The sequence below is a fragment of the Rhinolophus ferrumequinum genome, chromosome 3, assembly GCF_004115265.2.
Source record: "Rhinolophus ferrumequinum isolate MPI-CBG mRhiFer1 chromosome 3, mRhiFer1_v1.p, whole genome shotgun sequence".
NCBI classification, from domain to species: Eukaryota; Metazoa; Chordata; class Mammalia; order Chiroptera; family Rhinolophidae; genus Rhinolophus; species Rhinolophus ferrumequinum.
Window position 1 is genome coordinate 33,810,622 of NC_046286.1, and position 24,652 is coordinate 33,835,273.

Sequence of the window (24,652 nt, forward strand, 5' to 3'; positions counted from 1 at the left end):
TATAAGGTGCATGCTGATATAAAATATCAGAATCGTAATACAACCAATACAAAGTAGAAAACACAGGACTGGGAGACAACAGTCTTGACGCTGGAGAGACTCGAAAAGGTTTACAAAGCAGGAAGCCTTAAAGTGCACGTTAAAGGATTCAGGCACACCTAATGACAGGAAGAATTCTCCACGCGAAGGAAGCAGAACAAATAAAAGGCTAAGTAATAGGGGAATAGAAAGCGCTTTGGACTACCACAGTGACCTTCACCATGGTTAAACTAACTAATTACACCCCCACAAACTTCCCTCTTCAATTAGGTAGACAGAAGACTTGAAATGCCTAACATTTTCTCGTTGACTCCTGTGGTATTCTAGGTTATTTAGGAAACGAGGCATATAAATCAGATCATATAAAAATGCTTTGAAACAAAATATTTTCAAGGAAAAATTGTGTCATATTTATTCACAAAATCATTGTAACATAACTTCTTAATTCACTCCCCCCAAATATGATAATAACTTACTATACAGATTGTTCTAATTTCTTTAGAGTTTTTGTTTTGTTTTGTTTTGTTTTGTTTTTGTCAACATTGTAGAATATTTCATTGCCGTGACTGAACAGCCATAAAAATGGTGTGAATCTTCCTAGGTCATCTTGAATAAATATTTATGATGAATATTTATAGAAGATAGTTTCCTCTACTTTTAAATTTCTCTGTAACCTAAAGAACATTGTACAAAATTTCACAATAGTATTTTTCTGGAATAATTTTTAAAATCCAAATTGAGATCTGTAACAGAATTCTATTTTCATGGAAATAAAGGGGAGAACAAAGATACATGTCAGTTTAGGAAAAGAAAGGAACTTTCTTGTAAAGATAAAAATAAAATCATCAGAAAAGAGATTTTCAATAACCACTGTGGGTAGTGTACGAAAAAGATTGATAAGAGGTGGAAAAACCACTGATTTCTCAGTCACAGGTGTTTGATTGAAGATGGATATCATGACTGTGAAATTGACCAAATCTTGACATTTCTCCATATTGTTCAGAAAAACCTGCAAGTAAAATAGTCAAAAAAGCAGATGATAAGAGTAGATTTAAGGAGAGGTGGCAGATTTAGGTAATGCATTCAAATAAATTAGTGAGGACACAGAAGAAATTGACTGTAATATTTATCTGGATAGAAAATCCACTGAAGTTGGAACTATAAACCCCACAGGAAGTAGTTTTGGACTGGTCATATATACTACTGTTCTCATTAAAGTTTTGAAAAAGAGACTCCATTAAATGCAAAACAAAATTATCAGATTTTCAAATGGCTTTAAAAACTGAGTTAATGAAAAGCTGATTAGAATAAATTGAAAGAATATGAATAGCTTATTGTATCAAATGAATTTTGATGTGGACCGATTCAAGTAATGCAGCTAAGGATTAAAATTTCCTAGCAAATAGGGGTCTCATTTTTCAATTCACAATCCATGAAGGAATCCTAAGAACCCAACAGTCTTGTGTCATTTCCATAGCTTCTAACCCCTCTGTAATCTTGCCCTCTCGCCTTTCCAAACTCGTGCCACACCAATCACCTTTCTATTTAAACACCCATTATATATGGGACCACAAATATGTCACATGATCCCAAGACTTTGTTTTATCATTTCTAATCATATTAAGATTTATTCTGACTTGCTTATTAAATGGCATCACTGTTACTTACTATATTAGATAGGTAATGTATTTTTCAGGTCAAAACAAGCAATAGAAAATCAATATGGCGGCAAGGTTGAAGTAAGCCAATTTTTGCAAAAGCATTTTGAGGGAATATAAGAGGGTCATTTCGATATATCAAGACAGATCTTTTCTGGACCAAAAAGAGCCAATCCAGGTGAATAATATAGGTGCATATGCAATGTAAATTAAAAGAATCCTAACATCTTTGGCTGCCAACTTGGCTGCCTTACCTGTCCCCAACTCATAGACATACATTTACTTTGGCAAATAGACAGGATTTTTTTCCCACTAATCTTCCATGGTTCCTGAAATTCTCAACTATAATGTATTCCTTTGGCAGAAAAGTACAGTAATCTACTCAGATAAATTATAGTCTGGGGACATAGACAATTAACTTTTGATAGAAAAGAACAAAAAAAGCAAAGTCTCATCCTAGAGCATGTGAATTTAAAACACTGAAAGAAGAAAATGAGATGAAATGTGTGTGGAGGAAATGGAACCTGAGGAGACAAGGAAGGAAAAGGGAATTTTTTTTGTTTTGTTTTGTTTTTGCCTTGTTAGCAGTCTTTCGTAGACTCATTAAGCCTCAGATAATAAAAGAGATATCTGTTAGTTTGAATCCCAAAGGGAAATTAGAAAAGATAGATACAGTTGTAATTTTTTAAACTTTGTCATATGGCAAATTCAGAGTATCCATTTTTAACAATATTTTCCCCTTAGGAATGTACATAAATGTGTCTCATTGATTTAAACATTTTAGTTTTCTTCTGAAAGTAACATACTAACTATTTACAAGATTGGTTAGTAACATTTACCTCCCATAGATAGCATTGTGTTGCATTTCTTTTTACATTCTTGAAGAAGTTTATAGATTCCTCTGTGTTGAAATGGTATTGTTTTAAGCTGCATCTAGTAAATATCTGGGGTTGGTGATGTGATCTTAAAGTATTCATCGTTGTAGGACTGCTACTCAGCTGGCTTTTCCTCCTAAAAATTTGCTTGGATTATTTCAAAATAATTTAGATTGAGAGTTTCAATTATGCTGACCTGTAATTTATGGATGCATATATGTTTTTACTTTGTAAATATAGTTCATTTACCCCTAAAATGCAAGGCAGACGGATGGGGACTTCAGGAAGAGCCATCACGAAGAGCACCAGTGTGAGCGGAGAGATGTATACACTGGAGCATAATGATGGCAGTCAGTCGGACACAGCTGTGGGTACAGTCGGAGCAGGTGGAAAGAAAAGGAGATCCAGCCTGAGTGCCAAAGTGGTTGCCATAGTGTCTCGAAGGAGTAGAAGCACATCCCAACTGAGCCAAACAGGTGAGTGAAGTGAATTCAATTTAAACATCTCAAATTCTTGTTGGGGAGACCAAAGTGGATCTTGGTGCTATGGCTTGTGATGAAACTGTAGAGTATATCGATTCTTCTTTGCAAAGGGCTTTTATTATTCTGTCTCTGGAAATCCGTTGTGTGTATGGGTTTCTTTTTTCTGTACAGCTGTCTAACAATATCATGTGTCAATCTGTAATGTGGTCAGATATTTTCCTCTGAGTTAAAAAAATTAAAGTCATGTTTACAAATATGCAAGGAAATGCAAAGAAGTGTTAATGATCCAAATTGATTTGTGTGCAAGAAAAGCAACAGGATTCTCTTTTTCAAAATGTTCCATAATGAAATTGCTCATCATTTAGGCTCTATCAATACTTTTATAGAAAAGAAGGTCAGTTGTGCAACTTGAAATACAGTTTTTACGGTACCGTATAAATATACTATTTGAACTGTAATTGTTATATTTTCAATGCAAGTAAAAACCCAGCAGTTATTTTTGCTTTAGAAAAACAGGTCAGTGGATTTGTGCAAAGCATAATGTTTTCATACAAATTTGAGTTTCAAATAATTTTCTACTGCTTATAAATTTTAAAAGCTTTATGTCCTCAAGGTGTTTAGGAAAAAAAGCAAACACAAAAGGGAAGATGGTTATTTCTGTATTGTAAAACATAAAAAACTGCCTAAAATTATATATTTGGCCAGAGATATTAGAAATTCATTACTGTGCTCAGTTCTATGGAAAACCAAAGGTAAGAAAAATAGTGAACTGATTTCAGTTGTCAGCACCTGTTTCTCCTGTTATAACCATTGGTTTCGTTTTTTTGTTCCTTAACAGCAAATGTCGCAAAATTTACTTATACCAAGAAACTTACATGAAATATTTTTTGTAGTTAACTTGGCATCCTGGCAAGTACCTATTTAAAATTATGCATGCCACTGGACAAACTGAGAAGTAAATTAGAGGCAGGAAATTTTGAGCTGTTCAAAAATTGAACTAGTGCTATTTATTTAAATAGAGGTTTGTCGTTCTGAAAATCACAGGTTTAGAATGCACCTAGATTAGGTAGCATTTCTGATAGATCTGCCTCTATGCCATCCCACAAAGATGAGCTGTTTATTGTGAAGGAGAATCATTTGTCTTCCTTAGAGTCAGGTTTCTTCTTTAGTAGTATGTAGGAGGCGTTTTTTATTTGTTTTGTTTGCTTTGTTTTATTTTTCATGGTGGTGCTTCTTAGTTTTTGGCATTGATGTAATGACGCTTTACAATGTGGGGTTTGTATAAGCCTTTCACCATCAAATTTCAAAATACTTCATCACATACATAAAAGGAAAATATTATTTGATATAATTTTAGGGAACCAGGGTTTCCTGTGTGAGAGGCTGCAGATTTCAGAGATGGCTTATCTTTTTCCCATAACTTTTCACAGTCTCTCTCTTTTTTAATTTTCCCCTATGGGTTCCCCCTCCATCATTCACTAGTTGAGTACAATTGTGTTTTTTTAGAATAAAACACAGCAGTAATTTTACATACTTGTGCCACAGCTTTGTAAGTAATAGGTTCAAAGGATTGTCATTGAAACACTCAGTCCCTTTGCTTTATTAATTTAAATTTTATTCCAGTTGTGATTGTTGTTGAATTTGAAATAATATCTACCTTCCCAAAAGTTGCATTGTTAGTAACTTGCCTGGAATACCCTACTTTAAGAGATTAGGTTGCAATGTACAGGAACAAAAAGAACATTGGATTACAAGCCAAGAAAACAAAACAGTTCCTTCCCAACGTAACTTAACAAGTGAACTTGGACGTCATCTTTCTAGGACGCAGTTTGCTTATCTAATGGGTCAGTTAGACTGGATGTCCTCCTGTGAATTTTCCAGGTATAACATTTTGTATTTCTCTTTCTACATCGTAATTTTACCTTTGATTTGGTAACCTGGTCTTGTTCTTCTTGAGCTTTTTTAAAGTAAATAGCAAATGTTGGCAAACCTCCATTATCACTGTTCTTTGTTTCAGTGCAGGGCCTGCTTTTTCTCCCTATTCTATCTTCTACCAGTGATTTCCCTCCTATCAGGGATTATATTTCCTCTCTTCTGTGAAGATTTGCCAAAATTCAAAATTTCTCATTCTAAGAAATCTTTTTTTTTTTTATTGCTCCCGTTTCTGCATATGACTATCACATCTTCCTCACCCAAGAAATATTCCCTAATTTCAGCGTCCCATGAGAAAGCTCCTCTTGGTTGTTCCACTCTAAACAAGTTCAGTATCTCCACATATCAGTTTTAATAGTTACAACCCCTTAGAATATTTTTTCGTTTTTCCTAAACTCTCTCTTCCCCGGGCCCATCATCCCAGGAAAAAAATATCTGGTATTGATCCAATTTTAAGAAACACTAGCACAGTTGGTTCAAATGTCTTTCTGATAAAAACAAAACTATTAATCTCAAACTGGTGAGGCTTTTCAGGAGGCCCCCAAGAGCATAGAGAATTAAGACATATTTTCTATTGTCAATTGATCTATGACTTGGAGGAGAATAACAGCATTATTTATACATTAAAACGAGCTGATTGTTCTATGGCATAGAATGTACATATTTGGCTTAATGTGAATGTTTAATTGTGTTCAATGTAAAAAAAAAATCTTAAGGGCTTCTCTTACAGTGAGCCTCTTTGGGATCCAACTGCATACACCCTGGTTTACAGGTTCTCTATCCTCTCCCATGCAGTTGACAGATAATCAGGAAAATTGAAGAACTTTAAAAAAAAGTTTAATTAGCTCTTTTTAGAATGATAGATTTTAAGCACGTCATGTTTCTGTTTTTTTTTTTCTTTTTTTTTTTATATAGCCACAAGTTTGCTGAAAGGAAAATATATTTGAGTCTTTGTTTAAAATCAAGGAAACTATTTCAACAAGTTGAAGACGATAGTAAATTTTATACACACACACATATATTTACTATGAAGAGCATTTACTATGCTCTTCAATTATGTATTTAATTATTCTTATAGGATGTTGCAATTATAAATAATAATATTTTAAAATAAACTTTTATCATACTTTTTATTCATAACAAAAGTAGGAACAACTTTATATGTGTGTGTGTGTGTGTGTGTGTGTGTGTGTATTTTTTTTTAACTAGGAAACAGGAAACAGTAACATAAACAGGGAAGTTTCCGAACAATGACTTTCGTGCTTCTGCTGATAAATGCCTTCAGTCAGTCAAGCACGTAGCTAAAAGTCTGTGCAGCAAACGGGAGCTGAATTAGATTGAAAAGAGAAGTAGTAAAGGAATAGGAAATTCTAAGGACAGGCTCCTGATCTGGGAATATTTTGGAGTTGATGAAACTCTGGGTAAACTTAGAGCTAGGCTTTGGACTCTGACGGAGATTTTAGCTTATGGAGGTTTAGGGGCCCAACCGATGTGTGAGGGTTAGGTCCCTCACTCACAGACAATGTGACGTTCCCCCAGTGGTAATCCCGCCCTCACTTATAAAGGAAGGCACCATTGAGAAGGATACACAAATCTGTGAAGAAGTATCACTAAATACACCCTTGCAATTACCTATAAGTGTAAGATGACTGTGAGAAGTATCATGGAATGGTAAGTATTTATGTGTGTCTAAGTGAATAAAACTAATAATAAATATACATTTCAACAGCTTTTTCCATGCCCTCATAAGTTGTGTGTGTGTGTGTGTGTGTGTGTGTGTGTGTGATTTCATTCCTTTATTGGTCACAGCAAATTTATGGACTACATTATTATTCCCATTTTAAAGTTGAAGAAACTAAGGCATACAGGGATTAGGTAACTTGCCCATGGCTTCCTGGTGCCAGAGCTCATTCTCTTAGCCACTGTGTTAAAAGGAAGAGTTTACGATAAGGTCCAACACACATTTACTGCACAACTGTGTTGTTAGTACACAATAGGCACGTGCCAGGCACTGGGCTAAGACTTAGGAGTACTGAAGAGATGGATTAGATATCGTCCCTGCCCTCAGAATATCACAGTGTAAGAATGCAAATAACATAAATATTCCAGCTCAGAAAGGGCCGTCTTCCAAACGTCAGAGTGGTACAGAGGAAGCACAGGGAAGCGTGTGAGTCACTCTCGTGCAGTCTCGAGAGGCTTCCTTGAAGGGGTGAGACCTAAGCATTAAAAAATGGAACTACTGATTTGTACTTTCTAATCCCTTCACCTTCTCCCCCACCCAGTATTGTCACAAGGATATGAAATACACTATGGGAATATAATCAATGTTATAAAGCTTATGCACAGTACCAGATGGGCACTGAACTTATCGGGGGGATCACTACATAGACTGGGTAGATGCCCAACCACTGTGCTATACACCTGAAGCTGAAGTAGAATAATATTGTATGTCAACTGTAAAGACAGAGAGATAGGTAGATAGATAGATACCCATGGGATGTGTAGTACAGCACAGAGAAGATAGTCAGTGGAATTGTAACAGCTGTATGCAATGTCAGACGGGTGGTAGATGGGGGGAGGGAGGTTATCACTTTGTGAGGGGTGTAAATGTCTATTCCATTGCTTTGTACCCCTGAAACTAATAAAAATAAAGAAAAAAATTAGGGAAGGGCTTTCCAGAACAGAGGGAACAACACATTGATTAAATATTGAAAATGAGGAGTGCTAATTCCTTGGGATATGGGAAATAAATCTGTATGCATCCTAAAATTACTTGAAAGAGTTTGTTTTTAATTCTAATCGGATGCCTTCCTCAATACGAGAGATAGGTCACCTCAAGATAGATCTTATGAGCACTGTGCATGTGAGACTAGGATTTCTGATTAGAATTTTCAGCTTTTATGAAGGAAACATCTATAAATGTGAAATATCATCATCTTTATAGACAAAAAAATTGCTGGGTTTACTTTCTCTTATATTACTGAATAATTATGTTCCAGTACTATACCAGCCATAGCGGGTATTACAAAATTAAAAGTATCATGCCCTGTGGAAGGAAATCATTCACACTTGAAATGAACCAAAGAACTAAATGAGAATATGTAAAGCAAAATGCCAAACATAATACAACCCAGTGCCATTATGTGTGTTACCAAAAACAGTGGGAAGACGGATTGGTCAGGGATCTAAGTCTCCCAGGGTGAGAGAGCACATGGTAGATAATTGGGGTCTTACCCATTTAATAAAGTCGTTATTTATTATAACATTTACTGCTGAGGATACTTTGTTAGATAGATTAATATCACTTTTAATGATTAAAACACTGATTAAGTTATGGGAAATGTTCCCAGACTCTTATAATTTTCAAACAATTAAGAGTCACTTATCCACTTATAGAAGATGTCAGAGGGGTAGTAGCTTGGGGCAGAGGAGTTATCACTTTGTGAGGGGTATAAATGTCTACCTATTATGTTGCTTTGCTTTGCACACCTGAAACTAAGAAAAACAGAAAAGGAAAAAAAAAAAAAAAGAATTGAAACAATCAAACCAGAAAAAAAGAGTCAGTTATCATGTATTAAGAATGTGCTCAAAAAAATCACTTCTGTGTCTTTAATAGTAGATATTCTGTACCTTTCTAATGTTTTTCCATCATCCAAATGCCTTTTCCCCCTGTCCAAATTCTTTCTTTCAAGACCGTGCTCAAGACCCTCTAACTCTATAAGTTGTCCCCTGTTGTATTAGTATTCACCAGTATCTTTTTTTTTTTCCTCCGAATTTCTGCAGGTAGATAACCTCTCTGAAAGCTGACATCACTTTTAACTTTCTGCAAACACAAAAATTTTGGGGCTAGTGCATTAAGCAACATAATTGATATATAATTGTTAAATATCATGTGAACACATGTAAACAAAAAGTCCCAGTAACTTGAAAGTGATACACCCTCATCTAAGTAGAAGACTCTGAACCTATATAAAAATAATACTTTTTAGCCACATGAAGCTCCCAGTGTGTTCTTCCCCTCTTTTTGTGTCACAACTGAGAGGTGGAACAGGGTCTAGGTCCCTACAAAGTTCCCCCAGGAGAGGCCCTGCTAAGCCTGCTCCCCTGATCTGGCACAATTAACATCATTTGGATTAGAGATCAGGCCTTTACAAAGGTCTGAAAAAAATTACACGGTCTTCCAGCTGCCTCCTTTCCTGCAGAAATCCCTGAAGCAAGGAAGCATAAAATAATTTTGTGGAAATTATTGAAAGTCTAATAATGTTGTGGAAAGTGGAAGGAAAAATATTGGGAGGAAACCCACAAATGTATGTTTCAATAAATTATCTTAGCCCATGAATACAGTTTTGTTAAAGGAAAGGTATATGAAAGGGCTGTAGTGGGAAATAAGTTTAGAAATAAAGGTTGGGTCCAGGCCTTAAAGGCCCTTTAAAGGACCTTGTTCATTTTTTGAATGGAGACCTTTTAAGGAAGAGAATAGAAGAAACAAAGCTCTGATCCTGGAAGCTTAACTGGAAGCAAAAAGTACAAAATCAGTGAAGAAGCAAGGAGGTCAGGTTAAGACTAATGGATGCAATGCAAAATTGTGACAGTGAAGTTAGAGAAGTAACTATGGAAATGGAATGGAATGAGCTCATTCAGAAAAAGGAATGACCTGAAGGTGGAATGAACACCAAACAAGGTGAAATGCCGCATTCAGGAATAACTAGTGCAGAAAGAAGGGAGAACATGGGGAACGGGATGGGTTGGGGGTGATGCAGGGGCAGGATCCAGAAAAGAGCGAGCAACAAGGTGATACAGAGTCTCAAGGAAGGAGAGAGTTTAAACAGAGGCTGCTTGATTCTACCGAAAGCTTGAAGAGGCTAAGAAATGAGAATAGACCATTGCATTTGGGGACTGAAGGGTTATTCCTGACCTTAAATTTGAATGGACTTAAATTTGAATAGTGAGCAAGGGGTGAGGATAGAGTGTGCCTCAAGTATGGGATGGGATACAGCATGGGTTGGAGCCCATTTCACTCTCCCTTTTGTCCTTCATTTCAGCTTTCACTCTCTTACCATCGCTTCACTCCCCCAAATCACCACCACCACCAGCACCACCCATTGGATTTGGGAAGGGGCCCTGTGGGTGGGAGGAGCTAGAACAGCAGAGACAATGGGTAGGAGCTCCAGGCGATAGAGGTAGAGGGTCTACAGTGGGATAGAGTGCGGCTGCCCCCACCACCCTAAAATCTGTTCAGATAGATGAGGCTAGGGCTGGAAAGATGGATGAATAGAGGCAATTATTACAAACTTCTCTTCAGAAAGCATTAGGAAGGAAAGAGATCAAATATGAACACTTTTTTAAATTCATTCTACCAACATTTATTGAGCATTTTTTATGTACTAGATTGTAATTGAGGGGGTACCAGGAATAAATAAGGTGTTTGTGTGCATGTGTGTGTATATGTGTCAGACTAAAGGGGGCCTGAACTTTTTTCAAGATGAAATGTGTAAAGAGAGCACCTTTAGATGAAGAGATAGAAAGATACAATAAAAGCATTTTGATTAATGGAACAAAGTCCCAGAGAACAGAGGGATTAAGTCAAGGACACAAGGTTATTCTTAGAGGGAAAGATGGTTCTTTCCCTGAATTTGAAGGAAAAGAGGAAATGATTGAAATCCAGAGGAATGTTGCAGTGGGAACATTGAAAGCTGAAGGAGTTTGAGTCAGAGGCCTTTGTTCTTCTCAGAGGCAAAGCCAATGGAGTGAGGATACAAGGAGGAGTGTTGTTAAGAAATTAATTGGTGTGGATAAAAGGATTTCTGAGCAACACTGGCATCCCAGCGGAGATTGGATAATGCAAAGTCTCTGAAAGGAAATTTGTCACCCTTGCAGTTATCTAGTTCACTTTCGCTCTCCTTTTATCCTTCAAAACTGCCATCACCTGCCATTATGCATCTTCAGTGTCCCTGCCAGGATTTCTGAGGTCTTCATAGGATTCTTTGAGATCATATTTCCAGTCTGCGATTCTGAGATCAGTTTGGTTAGATGTAGATCCCTGTGCTCATTTTGGAAGTTCACCCATCTTAGGCTGCCACTGACTACTTAGTGTGACTCTTTCCAATGTGAATATCAGTCTTGTTGGAGAAAACTAAAGCTCTTCCTCTCTCTCTCTCTTACTATTGATAGTACCTCTTTGCATGTCGATGAGCAGATCTTTTTCTTGTTCTCACTCTAAATATGGGTCTAAAAGACATTTTTTTTAATCTTTGGCAGTTTATCTCAATAAAATTTAAAAAATTATTTCATTATAATCATGGGAATGAAACATTGCACCAGGTGCATAATAGAGTTTAAAACTACGTGGAGTTGACTGTCCCACAAGATTATACTATAGGCCAAAATATAAATACTCTAAGATGTTTTAGGGAGATTTATGGATGTTAGACTTCAAAATAGCTTAATAAGAATTAATGAATTTTCAAGGCATATCACTACTAACTTCTCAAGATGAAATCATAAATAGAAACTTACAAAATTACCCTTATTATTCACTGTCAAGAAAAAAATAACATACACTAATAAAACTGTAACCCACTTACACCTAAAGGGATAGAGCTTGAATCCGCTAATTTCCCCATGAGTTCAAGGCATTATTTTAAAATTCACATTGTTCTTAGACAATAATCACGCCAAGAAAATTTCCAAGATATTAAATCCCCTCCTGCTACTCTTTTTTTTCAATTTCCTTCACACAGATAAAGTTACACCGATAAAGCAAGTCATAAAATAAATCAAGCGAGCACCAGTTTGGACCTCATACTTTATTTACCTTGGGAAAACGAATGTCTTATATTTGCCCTAGGACTTACTGTTTCTCCATCCAAGCAATTCAGTATACCAAAATATTCTCCGTATGTTAAGTCTAGTGCTGCCTGATGAAGAGACTCTGCCTTTTCCTTTTCAAAAGTAGGTTGTAGCCACACGGAAGAAAAAAACTAAGGTCATCTCTTTGAACATTCTGGGGTAATGTATTCTTGGCTCAAATGATTAACAATGGAAGCAAAAAGTTCTTATAAAGGATGGGTGCTCCCCAAAGGTTTCAGGAACTGAAAGCTACTGTGAATCAAAATCTTGCTGAAATCTAAATTCCTTTGTCTGTGCCTCATTTATTTGATTCATTTAATAGCACAAGAAAAACATTCTGAGGAACGTAATGTTTCATGGTCTTTGTTTCCTGAACGCAAAATCATGGTGCCAGAAATGATTCTCAAGTCTGCAAAACTATCAAATGAATGTAAGCATGGGTTCCTTTATTTACTGTTGCTGTCTGGCTTAGGAATTCACTACTGTTAATAGAGATTCAATTCAGCTATAGTAACTCATCTTCTGAAGAGATGCCCTAATAAGGATTAGTATTCTCAAACGTACACCAGCAGCTCTATTTTTGTCCTTTTTCTTGCTCTGAACCATAAATTTTGACTTTGATTAATATGCTGATATACTTCTACATTGGTTTGGTGGGAAAATATTCGAGTGGAATTAATTTTTATATAATTAATTTGTATTTTAGGGTTTGGAGGAGGAAAGGAAACTTAACCTTTATTAAATAATTGTGTCTTCAAAGCACAATACAATAAGTACTCAAATAATTATATGTGGTGATAATTATTGCTAACTGTACTAAGATAATTTTTAAGCATGACATCAATTTCAGAATGGGTGTTTTAAAATATTTTGGGTAGCTCAACTATAACCAGAAACTTGTCTGGTTATTTTTATAGCACATGGCCATGAATTTCAATGCATCCTTATTTCATGCTGAATGCTTGTGTATAGAGACTTTTTTGTTGTTGATTTATTTTACTTTTTTTTCAGATTTTTAAATACAGAAAAGCATGTATATGTCTCCTTCAATACCACCACTAATTGCAAATTCACTATGAAAATATTAGTATATTACTGACTAATATTGTTATGCATTTGTTTTATTAATATTGATAAAACTATCAGCAAGAATAGCATATAAAGGGCAATGGGGCCAATGAGTTTGCTTAGGAAGGAAGTATAGAATATAAAGAAAGAGGATCTAGAAGACTGAAGGAAACAAAAGTAAAGGCCATTTTGAGCCTCAGTTTTCCCAACTGTAAAATGGAATAATAAATGGTACATACCTCAGAAGACTGTTGTGAGGATTCAATGAAAATTGAACAGATTAGTAATGTACCTTGCATAATGATAATAGTTAGCAGTTTTAATAATTCTGAGGAACCAAATAACAGCATAGTAGATAAAGAATAGATATCACTGACATCGTTCATGAATGGCAGTGAGGGGCTGGTTAATCCAGCCAATATTTTTATCTGCTCATTAGGTACAAAGTAGTTAATAGAATACAAATTCTTACAATCTGACTTTTGAGTTCTTCTAAATTGGTGGTTTTCATATTTCTTCCTGTCAAGTCCCCCTTTGAGGATCTGGTGAAATCTGTCAGCCCTGGCCTCAGGAAACTTTACTTGCTCATATATACTATGTTGTATACACACGTGAAGGGTGTGATTGAGGGTTTCTCCCTCCCTATTTCCTATTATCCAACCTTTTCTGTAGGTCAGGGGCCAAGAAACTCTGGCTCAAAACCTATTTTTTTATGGTCCATAAGCTAAGAATGATTTCTATGACCATTCAAATGGTTGGAAAAAATCACAGTAAGAATCATGTTTTGTAACATGTGAAAATTATTTGAAATTCACTTTTCGTGTCTATAAATGCAGTTTTACTGAAATACAGCCATACTTATTCACTTATGTATCGTCCTGCTTTCATGCAACAATGGCAGAGACTTTATGGCCCACAAAGCCCATAATATTCACTATCTAGCCCTTTAAAAAGAAAGTTCCGTGACCTTTTCTCTAGGCCAAGAACTGCGTGCCTGCAGTGGAGAGTGCAGGTAGAGACATCAGCGAACAATGATCATTTTTCTATAGTTCCCTAAACACATTCTCTGCTTCTCAGAGTCATGGGTAAACTATACTACTACTATGACTTTCCGTTTTTCCCCTTCTTCCTGTAGTGTTTATATTTATACCATGCGCCCGTTGATATCATTTCTCATTAGACACAGTGATTCTCCAGAATGAAGGCTTATTCCCCCAAAGAAGAGAACCTTCAGCCTTGCCTTAACAATTGATCCCTTACTTAGCTAATTATATAAAATAGTAAAAGCACTTTTCTCAAAGCTAATTTCCCCAGTTGGGAGCTCAGGGACCATGTTATTTCAGTGATAATTACTTAGCACAATGCCTGTACTAAGTACACAAAGATTTTCTTGAATGAATGAAACTATTTGAAAGAGTTTCCTGTATTTTGTCTCTTTCCTCACAAGCCACTCAGTCTTCTTTACTCTCTAATCTGAATTCTGCCCATCTAGTTTCCCCAAATTGTTCTTGCTAAGGTCACAGAAAGCCCATAGACATGAATTTAATTTGGATAAAACAGCGCATGGTATAGGTCAGATGTTGTGCAGGTGTGTATAATAGAAAAATATTGGTAAAAGATGTCTACTTTTTATTTGACAGGAGCAAATGATTCTTATCTATTTCTCATCTCTCACATGTGTAACTTCATTTCTGGCAATGCTCCAGCCAGACTTATCTTCCTTGAGTTCACAAAAATACGTTAAAGCTCCCTTCTTTGCACCTTTACAAATGCTAAGCCCTCCACCGAGTCTGTCATTTTACCTATCAAAATCCCTCTCTTTGTTCAGGCCCTACCCAAATTCCAGCATCCTACCAGGACGAAAAGTGATTGTCTGAACTACTGTAAGAGTTTTTGGTTCTCATGCAGTGCCGTTTAAATACTTCTATGCCCCATAAATATCTGTAGAGTTCTTGTCACAAGACAAACTTCAAAATTACTCCCGGGTAGTAACCACGCAGCAGGTATTTTTGGACACTCCATAGTGCCAATTATATGGAAGCTTCTTGGTAGAAGTCTATTGGATGGGTGAGTATGATGCTTGCTCAATCAGAATTTCATGCTTAGATGGTAATCAGTTGATAATAGTGTGGTATTTCATTTAACATTGTTACATGTTGTTCTTAATGGGTAAATTTGAAAGGCACTTTTTCTTCTGTGTTGGTTTGTGTTATATTTAGAAAATCGATACATCTTTTTTAAATTTTTTTTAAATTAAAGTTTATTGGGTGACAATTGTTAGTAAAGTTACATAGATTTCAGGTGTATAATTCTGTATTACATCATCTATAATTCACATTGTGTGTTCACAGCCCAGAGTCAGTTCTCCTTCCATCACCATGTATTTGATCCCCTTAAATTTTTAACAAGTGGAAGTTATTTTTCTCTTGTTTTTCTACCTCCATTTCCCTTTCTTTCTTTTCTTTCCTTATATGTCATTTCAAAAGCACTTAAATATAACTCTGGATATATTTTACTGAATAAGTCCACCTTTTTGCTTATAAGTTTTCACCCTTCTATAACCAACAATAGATAATTATTTTACGGTTTTGTGACAGTAAATGAATTGTTGTGATGGTAACTTCTTTACCATTACAGTGGAAGTCAAATAAAGTAACATTTTATTAGAAAATTACTGAAAGATAAAAATTTGCATTGATAATGATTGAGAAGGATGTTAGTTTCCAACACCCTGTTATATACATCACTTCGTTTACTAAAAGTTTGCTTATGAACCTTATAGAAATACTTAGATAAGAAATACAAAAATGTCCAGATTCTTTTGAAATCTATTGTTAGGGACAGAGACAGAGGGTTCCTGTGCATAATGGATCTAACGTAATTAGTTAGCCAGTCAGCTAGAGAATTCTTATGTTGAAAATAAAACTTCTGATATCAGGCCAGTACATTGTGATACTTATTGCAAAATCATTTATACCGTAATGATTCTTAAAACTGAAGAATGTGGTACATACGATGCTTAGTCATGGTTTTAGTGCGATTTAACAGTCTTTATGTTCTAGGATTACAGGAGATGTAACAGTCAGTATTTCAGATTCAAACTCAGTACCCTAGGATGATTTTGTAAATGAAAATGCCACGTTTCTTTAGCTCTTGATTGAAACAACAAAACTTCTGACAATTAATCAAATAGTAGATAATCATGTTATACTTAGGAAAGTTTCAAATGAAAGGGATTGTAAGTTGTATATAAAACTTAAATACATTTATATTTGTAAATAAACATATAGTTGTATTGAGTATTATCTAATAAAGTAGAAGAATATTATTTGGGAAATACAAGCAAATCAATATCTTAATTTAATATTTTTATTGCTCTGAATTTGAAAGTGTAAGAAGAATCTTTGATCTGTCGGCCTGCATTATAGAAACTGAAAATAGATGCAAAGCCTCTAATGAGAGAGGGTTCTTGAGAGGAAAGCCTATTGATTAGAAATTCACAGGAAAATAAATCCAAGAGATAGTCAATCGAATGTAGGTGATTGAACCTGCTGCTACTAAAAGTGCCAATTTCTATTTACAACGTTTTCCTCAGGAAATTTGCCCAAACAATTACTCAGTTGTTTTTAAAAAGGAAAAGAAGAAAGAAACAGAAGATGTCACTTTAAGAATGATTACATGAAATTTCATGGAGATTATGTGATCTTTAACAAGTCATTGACAAAAAACAAAATTAATTGATATATATACATATACATATATATGTATATATGTATATGTATCTATATAAGAGACTTATTGAGAAGGCTTATGTGAATAGCGAGATCAGAGTAGGAAAATTTTACCTTCAGAGTAAGAATTTACTTTCAGTTTAGTTCTTTGGGTTTCTATAATGCTTAATAATAATTCTGTCTTCTCAGGGATCATACTTTATTGTCTCTTTTAAAGTAAAGATTCAAAAGTAGGTTTTGTGGAGAAAAAAACACCTACTTTTCTAAATCACGTAACTAATTTTGAAAATCTGATCCAAATTTTATGTACAGAAACACGAAGGAAAAAAGCCAGAACTCAATATTTTAATGTTGCTTTAAATGCATCGACAAGGATGATAAAGCATATTTTTTCCCAGTGATGCTTGAATTCAGTCTCAGTGCAATCGCAGGTATTGATTTTAATTTCCAAACTATCTGTGGCCTGAATTATGGGTCCCTTGGTGAGAGTGCCTGAACCAAAGTGGATCTGCAATAACTGAGTTCTGCTGGCTCCCTACTGCTGATGGTGCAGGAGGCAGAAGCGTGTTTGCTCAAGACCTGTGCCAGTGTTTTCAATACATAGTCAGCATGTCCTAGATTTCTCTGGCCCAGAGAGCATGATTGGACAATTTGGTGCACATCTTTTTAATCTGTAAATGGCTTAGTCACATTATTCAGAGTAATGCCAGTTGTCTATTCTTTTGTTCTGCTTTTATATTTTTATAGTTTTCAGTCATTGCATACACTTTAGCTAGGCATTTGAGAAAAGCCTATGCTCTTTAGAACTCTGCACTGAGTATTCTTCACAGACACAAGAAATAGAAAGTATTTTCCTCGCCTGCCAGTTTCTTCACAAGTTTGTTTTACTAAGCAAGATGTCAACAGCCAAAGGGCTGTCCTCTTTTTATAGAACTTTACCATTTACAAAGTCTTTCATGCTTACCATCTCGTAAGTGCAAAATTATTGGAAGCTTTTAAAATAAGAGCCTGATCATATTAGGAAAGATTAGGAATACAATAATTAAGGAAAGAAAGTAAAATATAACTATATGTTCTTTATTCCTAAAGGGTTCTAAAATTTAATATATTATTTTTTTTTGCTTTCCATCTAGAAAATAACTGAAAATGAAATACAATTTTAAGGAGCATAAATATTTTGAATTTTACATACATATCACCTGAAATTTTAATTTAAAAAAAAATCTGGTTTTAGTAACATACCATACTAACATGTGTCTTGTTCATTCTTAGTTACTTCCTACTCACTGTCCCAAGGTAAAAAGAAGCCATTATTTTTGTTTTAAGCTTTACTTTTTTTTTTTTTTTTCCCACCAGTAAATCTTTGGGTCAATAGTGTTTGGAACAGGTAATTATTTGCCACTGAATTTAAATGACTACTGTTTTTATTTCCACCCATCATTGGCAGTAATGTTTATGTGATGCCAAACATTTCATTCATCCCCTAGATATTTCTCCAGTGGTTATCAATAGCTAATAAGAATGGCTAATGCTTGTTCAGCCTATATCATGTGACTGGTCCTGTGTAGAACACTTGATGTGCATTATAACACCTAATCTTCTCCGCAAACCTGTGAGGTTGCTCCAGGAGTGTATGACATAGTATGGTGCTCTGGATTTTCAAGGGAGAAACGAAGGCTGAGAGAAGTTAAGTCACTTGCCCAAGGTCACACAGCTAGTAAGTGGCAGAGAGAATTTGAATCTCTGTGCCCAGAACCTCAGTTCTTGCTAATGGACTGAATATTTGTGTCACCCTTAAATTTATATGTTAAAACCTAATGCCCAATATGATGGTATTAGGAGATAGGGTTTTGGGGAGGTGAGTAGGTCATGAGGTGGAACCCTCATGAATGAGATTAGTGTCCTTATAAAGGAGACCCCAGGGAACTAGCGGCCCCTCTCGTCATGTGAGATTACAGTGAGAAGACAGCTGTCTGCGAGGAAGTGGTCCCTCACCAGGCACCAGATTTTCCACCATCGTGATCTTGGACTTCCCAGCCTCCAGAACTGTGAGAAATAAATGTTTGTTGTTTATGAGGCACCTAGTTTGTGGTATTTTTGTTACAGCAGCCTGAACGGACTAAGATAGTCATTAACTACTATACTGCATAGTCTGGGTGTATTTAAAGTGCTGTTAATTGTTAGTTAAGTATATAATTATCTATAAATATCCAGGGGCAATGGTTAGCATTTTGTCATTTTTATAGACATTTAAATAACTTGAAATATATTTCATTTAGATTTTGTTACCTTTTATAGGAAGAAAACTGTAAAATGTGTACCTGTATAATTTGACACACTAAGCTGAAGTACACCACTGTTTTTTCTCCTTCAGTGATGTGCCTAACTTTATTATTAGTCCTATTCTACTCATCAGGGAAGTGAAACAGGGAGAGCTTAAGTATTAATAACTTGCCCAAACTCACACAAGTAAGGGCAGAGCTTGAATTTGAACCCAGCAGCTGGGCTACAGCATCTGTGCTCTTAAGTGGAGCATGTCATCGAGGTTGGCCAGTGAAGTGACACTGTCAGCCAGCTGTCTGTCCCTAGGACCCTGATACTGTACTGCCACCCCAACAGCTTGATAGAATAGTTCAGCTAATGTTATCTTAAAATGTGCAAAGTCTCAAACACAATAAAATGTTATTACTTGCTCATTTAACAAAAATGAGTCTGTTGGGCGTCTATGAGTTTAGTAAATTCTACTAGGTTTTTCCGTGGGAAAGGGATTATATGAAGGAGTCATCCCTCAAATTACACAGTCTTCTCTCAAGGTAGTAAGTCATACCCAGAACTGGTTTTTCTTTACACCATGTCACTGCTTTCTGAGCACTGAGAGAGTTATCAAAAGAAGACAAAATTTCCCTGGAGAGCTGGGGAGGAGTTGAAAAAGAGAAGTAAGGAAGAAGAGAGTTAAAAGACTCTTGTGTGCATTTGGGTGAGAGATGCACTTTGGTCCATGTTGTCTAAACTGTGTGTAATATGGCACCAGGGAAGTATGGGTATAATGAAAGTATGAAGCAATTATCTACAAAGATTGTGTTGGGGAGAAGACGGGAAAATGCTAGAAGGAAGTCATTCATATCTTGAGGAATGCCTCCACATGTGTATGTATATGAAAACTGGATTCATTTCTTCTTTTTAGTTAACTGATTTTTTTATCCACACGGATAAGCTTAATTATAGATATTAATAAAGACAGAGTTTAATGGATACTGGTATGAGCCAGACTGGCACAATTTCTGGCCCTATGAAACAGGTACCATTATTATCACCATTTTTTAGATAAGGAAGCTCAGGCTCAGGAAGATTAAGTAACTTGCCCAGGGACACATAGCCAATAACTGGTTCAGTATTAGTCTGCTAGTATCTATATGCTTAAAAATCATACTGTACTGTCCAAGTAACTGCATATATTAATTAAAATAATTCTAGCTGCTACAAAATTTGACCCTAAAATATGGAAGGCTCAAATTCAATAAAATTCTATTTATTGTTCATTGAACAGTTTGAGCAGGTGTTCAGAGTTGATAGTCCACTCTCCTCCATGTAGTGGCTCAGGTACCCAGATTCTTTACCATTTGTGCTTTTTCGTCATCTGAGTACATATGGCAGAAGGATAAAAGGAGGATGGAGAAGGTACATCTGCTTCTGAAAAGCAAGGAATACCACACATCTTTTCTGCTATTTTTCTATTAGTGACAGCAAATTACATGACCATGTCTACATGCTACTACGCCTGACGGCTGGGAAATACAATCCTGGCTTAACAGCCACCATAGTAATTTCATGAAATGGAAGGAGGTGGGCTGCTGACTGGCCCTCATACACATGATTTAAAATGTCTTTCATTATGATTGATTAAATCTTTTGCAAGCTTAACTTTTTTTTTTTTTTTAAGTAGAGTGAAAATACTGGTGCTTCCTTATGTTGTTGTAGGATTTGTACACTGACAATGTAATCTGTGAGCCTCATTATCCGGTTTCAGAGCCTGTCAAATTCTGAAACTGACACCAAGATTGCTAGTCATTCCTCAGTTTTCAATTTTCCTGGCCTCTTAGACTCTTGGAGTCCAGTTTCCTATGTTCTACACCTCAAAGACCAATGTCTGAAGCTCAGCCAGCTTTTTAAAACAAAGCAAAGCAAAATAAAAACTTTGCTCATGCCCAGCATTCATTAGTTAATAGACTTTGGTGAAGATTGTATTGGGAGCAGCAGGGGGATTGGAGGAAAGGAGATGATTGGGAAGTGGTCATATCACTAGACACAGTATTTTGCCATCTTTTTTCTTTTACTTTCTTCTCTCACCTCTGCTCATGTATTATTTCTCCTGTATTCTGTCAATATTTATACATAACAAACCTATACATTTATATATCACTCTTCCATGTTGCTTTATAAATATTAATTTATTTAATCTATAAAACAGGCCTATAAGGTAAGTTCTTTTATCTTTTTTCTTTGTTTACCAGTGAGGAAACTCAAGTATAGAGATTATGTGGTGATTCGCAGAGCGCAGATTTGAACCCAGGCTGCAGTCTGTTCTCTTAGCCACTAAGTTATTCTACCTGTCACTGGAGATAACATTCTCACTAAGGAAAATTCTGGTGCCTGCTGTTAAGGTAGAACTTAATACTGTTAAATTTGTTTCTGACATTAAGTTAATTTTGAGTCCAACTCTTCAGTACTTGCTGTAGTTCAAATAATTGTAATGACTACATAACACTTGTTACACTTTAACAAAAAATTAAAATGTGTTATGTAATCCAACATTGACTATTACTTATACTTTGTTTCTCAGATGCTCTATATCCCATGCTTAGTGTTAATTCTTAAAAGTGAGAGAGTTGCTAAGAATTATAGGGGATTCATTTATAACTTTCCCCAGTACTTTGCTAATTAGAATAAAGATTTTGCTAGATGTACTTAGTTTGGTGCACCCGTATGTGTATACCCTTACAGCATGTAGCCACATCCCAGGGTACTTGGTAACCTCTTTCATTCTTTAGACCTTTTGGGGGCTAGTTACACAAGTCAGCACTGGAGGCAAATCCAAACACAACCTGAGATCTTCACTGTCTTGTGCACATAACCCAGCTACCGGTTTTTTCACTGTTTTTTTCTGAAAATTTCTTCTTTTTGTGCTCAATGGTATGTTCACATAGTAAACATCTAAGGAAAGTTCATAAACCTATATAGCTAAATAGGGGGCAAAAATCTATTTAGTGTTATGATTGTGCACCCATATCACCACCAATCAATTCCTAAAAGATACAATACAATATGGAAGGAGGAATGAGCTTAGTTACGTTTTAAATTTGTAAACAATAGTATGTGTCACTTCATAATTTTTGTCAGGACACAAAGATGAAGGGTAAGAAATGAGATTATTTTCTAGCCAATCTGTGATGGATTTTATGATATCGATAAAGTTTGTATAGTTTAGTACTTATAACAATTTTTTTAAGTATTACAGTTCAACTTGTCCATTAAAAAAATAATTTATGATAGAGGATTTGCTTGGTGTAGATATTATAATAAAACCTTGACTTCTCAAAACAAGAGAATATATATATTCATACTCTGAATACCTAAAGCAGAAATAACCTAGAAAACAAGGGCATTATGATTTATTGGGGCTTGAAAAATTTTTTGAATTCTTAGAGTTATTTTTGTGTGTTTGTTTTCTTTTGCCTTTGTACGTAAGAGCCTAGTTCTTTATTCTTCTTTTATGTGCATGAAGATGACTGAAAGCACCATTATAATAAACAATTAATTTTTCACACTGATAAATTGTACAACAATTATGTTCCCAGGTTAGAGACTGCCACATCAAAAGACACTGTATATTTCCATCTTTCAGATTGCATGACATTTTAGTGAATATGTATATGTCTACTACCTATCCCCATTAGTGGATTGCTATGATTAAATGAATCTTTGAGCTCTCTTTTTATACTTTTCTTGTATTTCCAGTTCTGTACTCATTGTTCAATATCCATTTTTCCTTTCCCATCAAACAAAACTGAGTCATAATGAGTATAATCTCAAATTTTCTGGTAAAACAGACTTTGACATTCTTGTCATATACATAATGATTCTTGGTGTTGATTCTCACAAAATTATGCTAATATGGACTAGATAGATACTTCTTTGGCACAGACAAGTCTCAACACATGTAAAGGTGATTGGATATCAGCATTGACATAATTCTCTCACATAACCTGGAAGGTGATTCCAGCCAAATATATAAATATTAAGCTTGGCATTCTATATCCAGTGAGTTGACATACCCATCTCTAAGACATGTCTATTTCATGCTGGCTCTAGACCTAAGTGTCATCTTCAGAACATAATCATTTCCTACTTATAGAATACATGAACTAAAAACTTCTTTAACTCCAAAGCACTAAGCTCCAAAGAGGTTTGAATTTCCATCCTTTGTTTTCTGAAATTTAGGAATATGCTACTGGGATAAAGAAACGGTCTGTGTTTCTCAAACTTTTCCACTGAAATGCCTCTAATGGCAAAGGAAAGTAGTGCATATCTCCAGAAGGACTGGGCATAGCCAAAGGACGAGGAGTCTTATCTTAAAAATTCACGAAAATTAGCCTTCCACTTCTATACTCATGTTAATTTTACTGTAAAATTCTCCAAAATCTTCCAGTAAATGTAGAAGAGCATTCGTGTCTAAATTCCATGCTTATCCTTTACCTTCAAATATCCTCTAAAACACCGCTTAATTCCCCCCAGGAACATAGGCCAGAATCTTAAGACCAGATGTCCATACGTGTGGGTTAACCAGCAGAGATTTTCAGTGTAGTTTGTGGCAATCTGAGGGCATCCTGCAAAGCAGCCATCTTCTGTTGAGAGGAAGAACCAGTTTTTCTGCTACATAATATACATACTAGGAGAACTACACCAGCCCCCTGCCTGGAATAATAGTACTTTATGGGTAGAATATTTTTAAGTATGAACAATAGGTTCATAGGATTATTCTGTAAATAACAGAGGGTGCCGAAAAAATGTATACACATTTCAAGAAAGGAAAAAAACTGTATTAAAATTGTACTACTGAATATATACCGATACCAAAAGGTGAATACAAGTCATATGTATACATTTTTTTGGCACCCCTGGTATATATGTTTATCTGCATTTGAATATGTACTGTACAGGCCTGGGTTTTAGGGCCTCCCTCTTCCAGATGTTAGATGTGTGACCTTCCACAATTTATTTCACCTTTTCAGCCTCAGTTTTACAGCAGCAGGATAATAGAATTGGGTTATACAGGGTTTCTAATACTTCCAAGGTCTACAGTCTATGGTTCTAGAAATTATTTTTTGCAACAGTGACTTTAATCCAAACCTTTTCAATTTAATTATATATATATATATATATATATATATATATATATATATATATATATATATATAAATATTCAATATTTAGCATTTTTATAAATTTGGAACTAAATTTGCTAATAATCCTATCTCAATTATAATCCCACTTTTCTGAAATTGGTAATTAACAATTAGGAATAATTTAGCTTTTTAATTTTTTCTAAACACAACAATATATTGGGTCTGATTATTTATAGAAATTAAGAAGTCAAGAAAACAAATTACTAATACTTTTTATTTAAGGGTGATGCTCAACTCTTTTGTTTCACTTTTGTGCAATCTTAACTTTTGCACATCATACACTGATTTCCCTAAAACACCACTGGTACCTGTCAGGAAACAGATATTTTCAGGAGTGCCACCACCTTAGCTGTAAAACACAGTAAAGTACTAAAGCTATCACCGTGTTTGTGAAATTATATGAATATGTTGTTCACTTTTGACCTTCATAGAAGTGAGTGAAGAACAGGAAAAAATGGTGCTAATACTGATGATAAAAAAACATAAGCATTATAAAATATAATTTAACAAAATATAATTAAAGACTGTGTATCTTAGAGGCAAATTAAGGAAAGT

General features: G+C 35.3%; 1 protein-coding gene across 50 annotated transcripts in view; it reads left to right on the plus strand.

Moving 5' to 3' along the window:
• The window catches only part of RIMS1 (regulating synaptic membrane exocytosis 1), a 443,759-nt gene that overhangs the window by 380,434 nt on the left and 38,673 nt on the right, over positions 1-24,652 (plus strand). For 25 of the 50 annotated variants that reach the window (XM_033103226.1, XM_033103243.1, XM_033103220.1 and 22 more), the window contains one exon: positions 2,813-3,048. The exons of 15 other annotated variants lie outside the window; for them this stretch is intronic. In XM_033103226.1, the coding sequence (XP_032959117.1) occupies positions 2,813-3,048 (236 nt within the window). The remainder of the gene's footprint in view (positions 1-2,812; positions 3,049-24,652) is intronic. 10 more of the 50 variants (XM_033103221.1, XM_033103238.1, XM_033103228.1 and 7 more) reach the window with 1 other exon arrangement.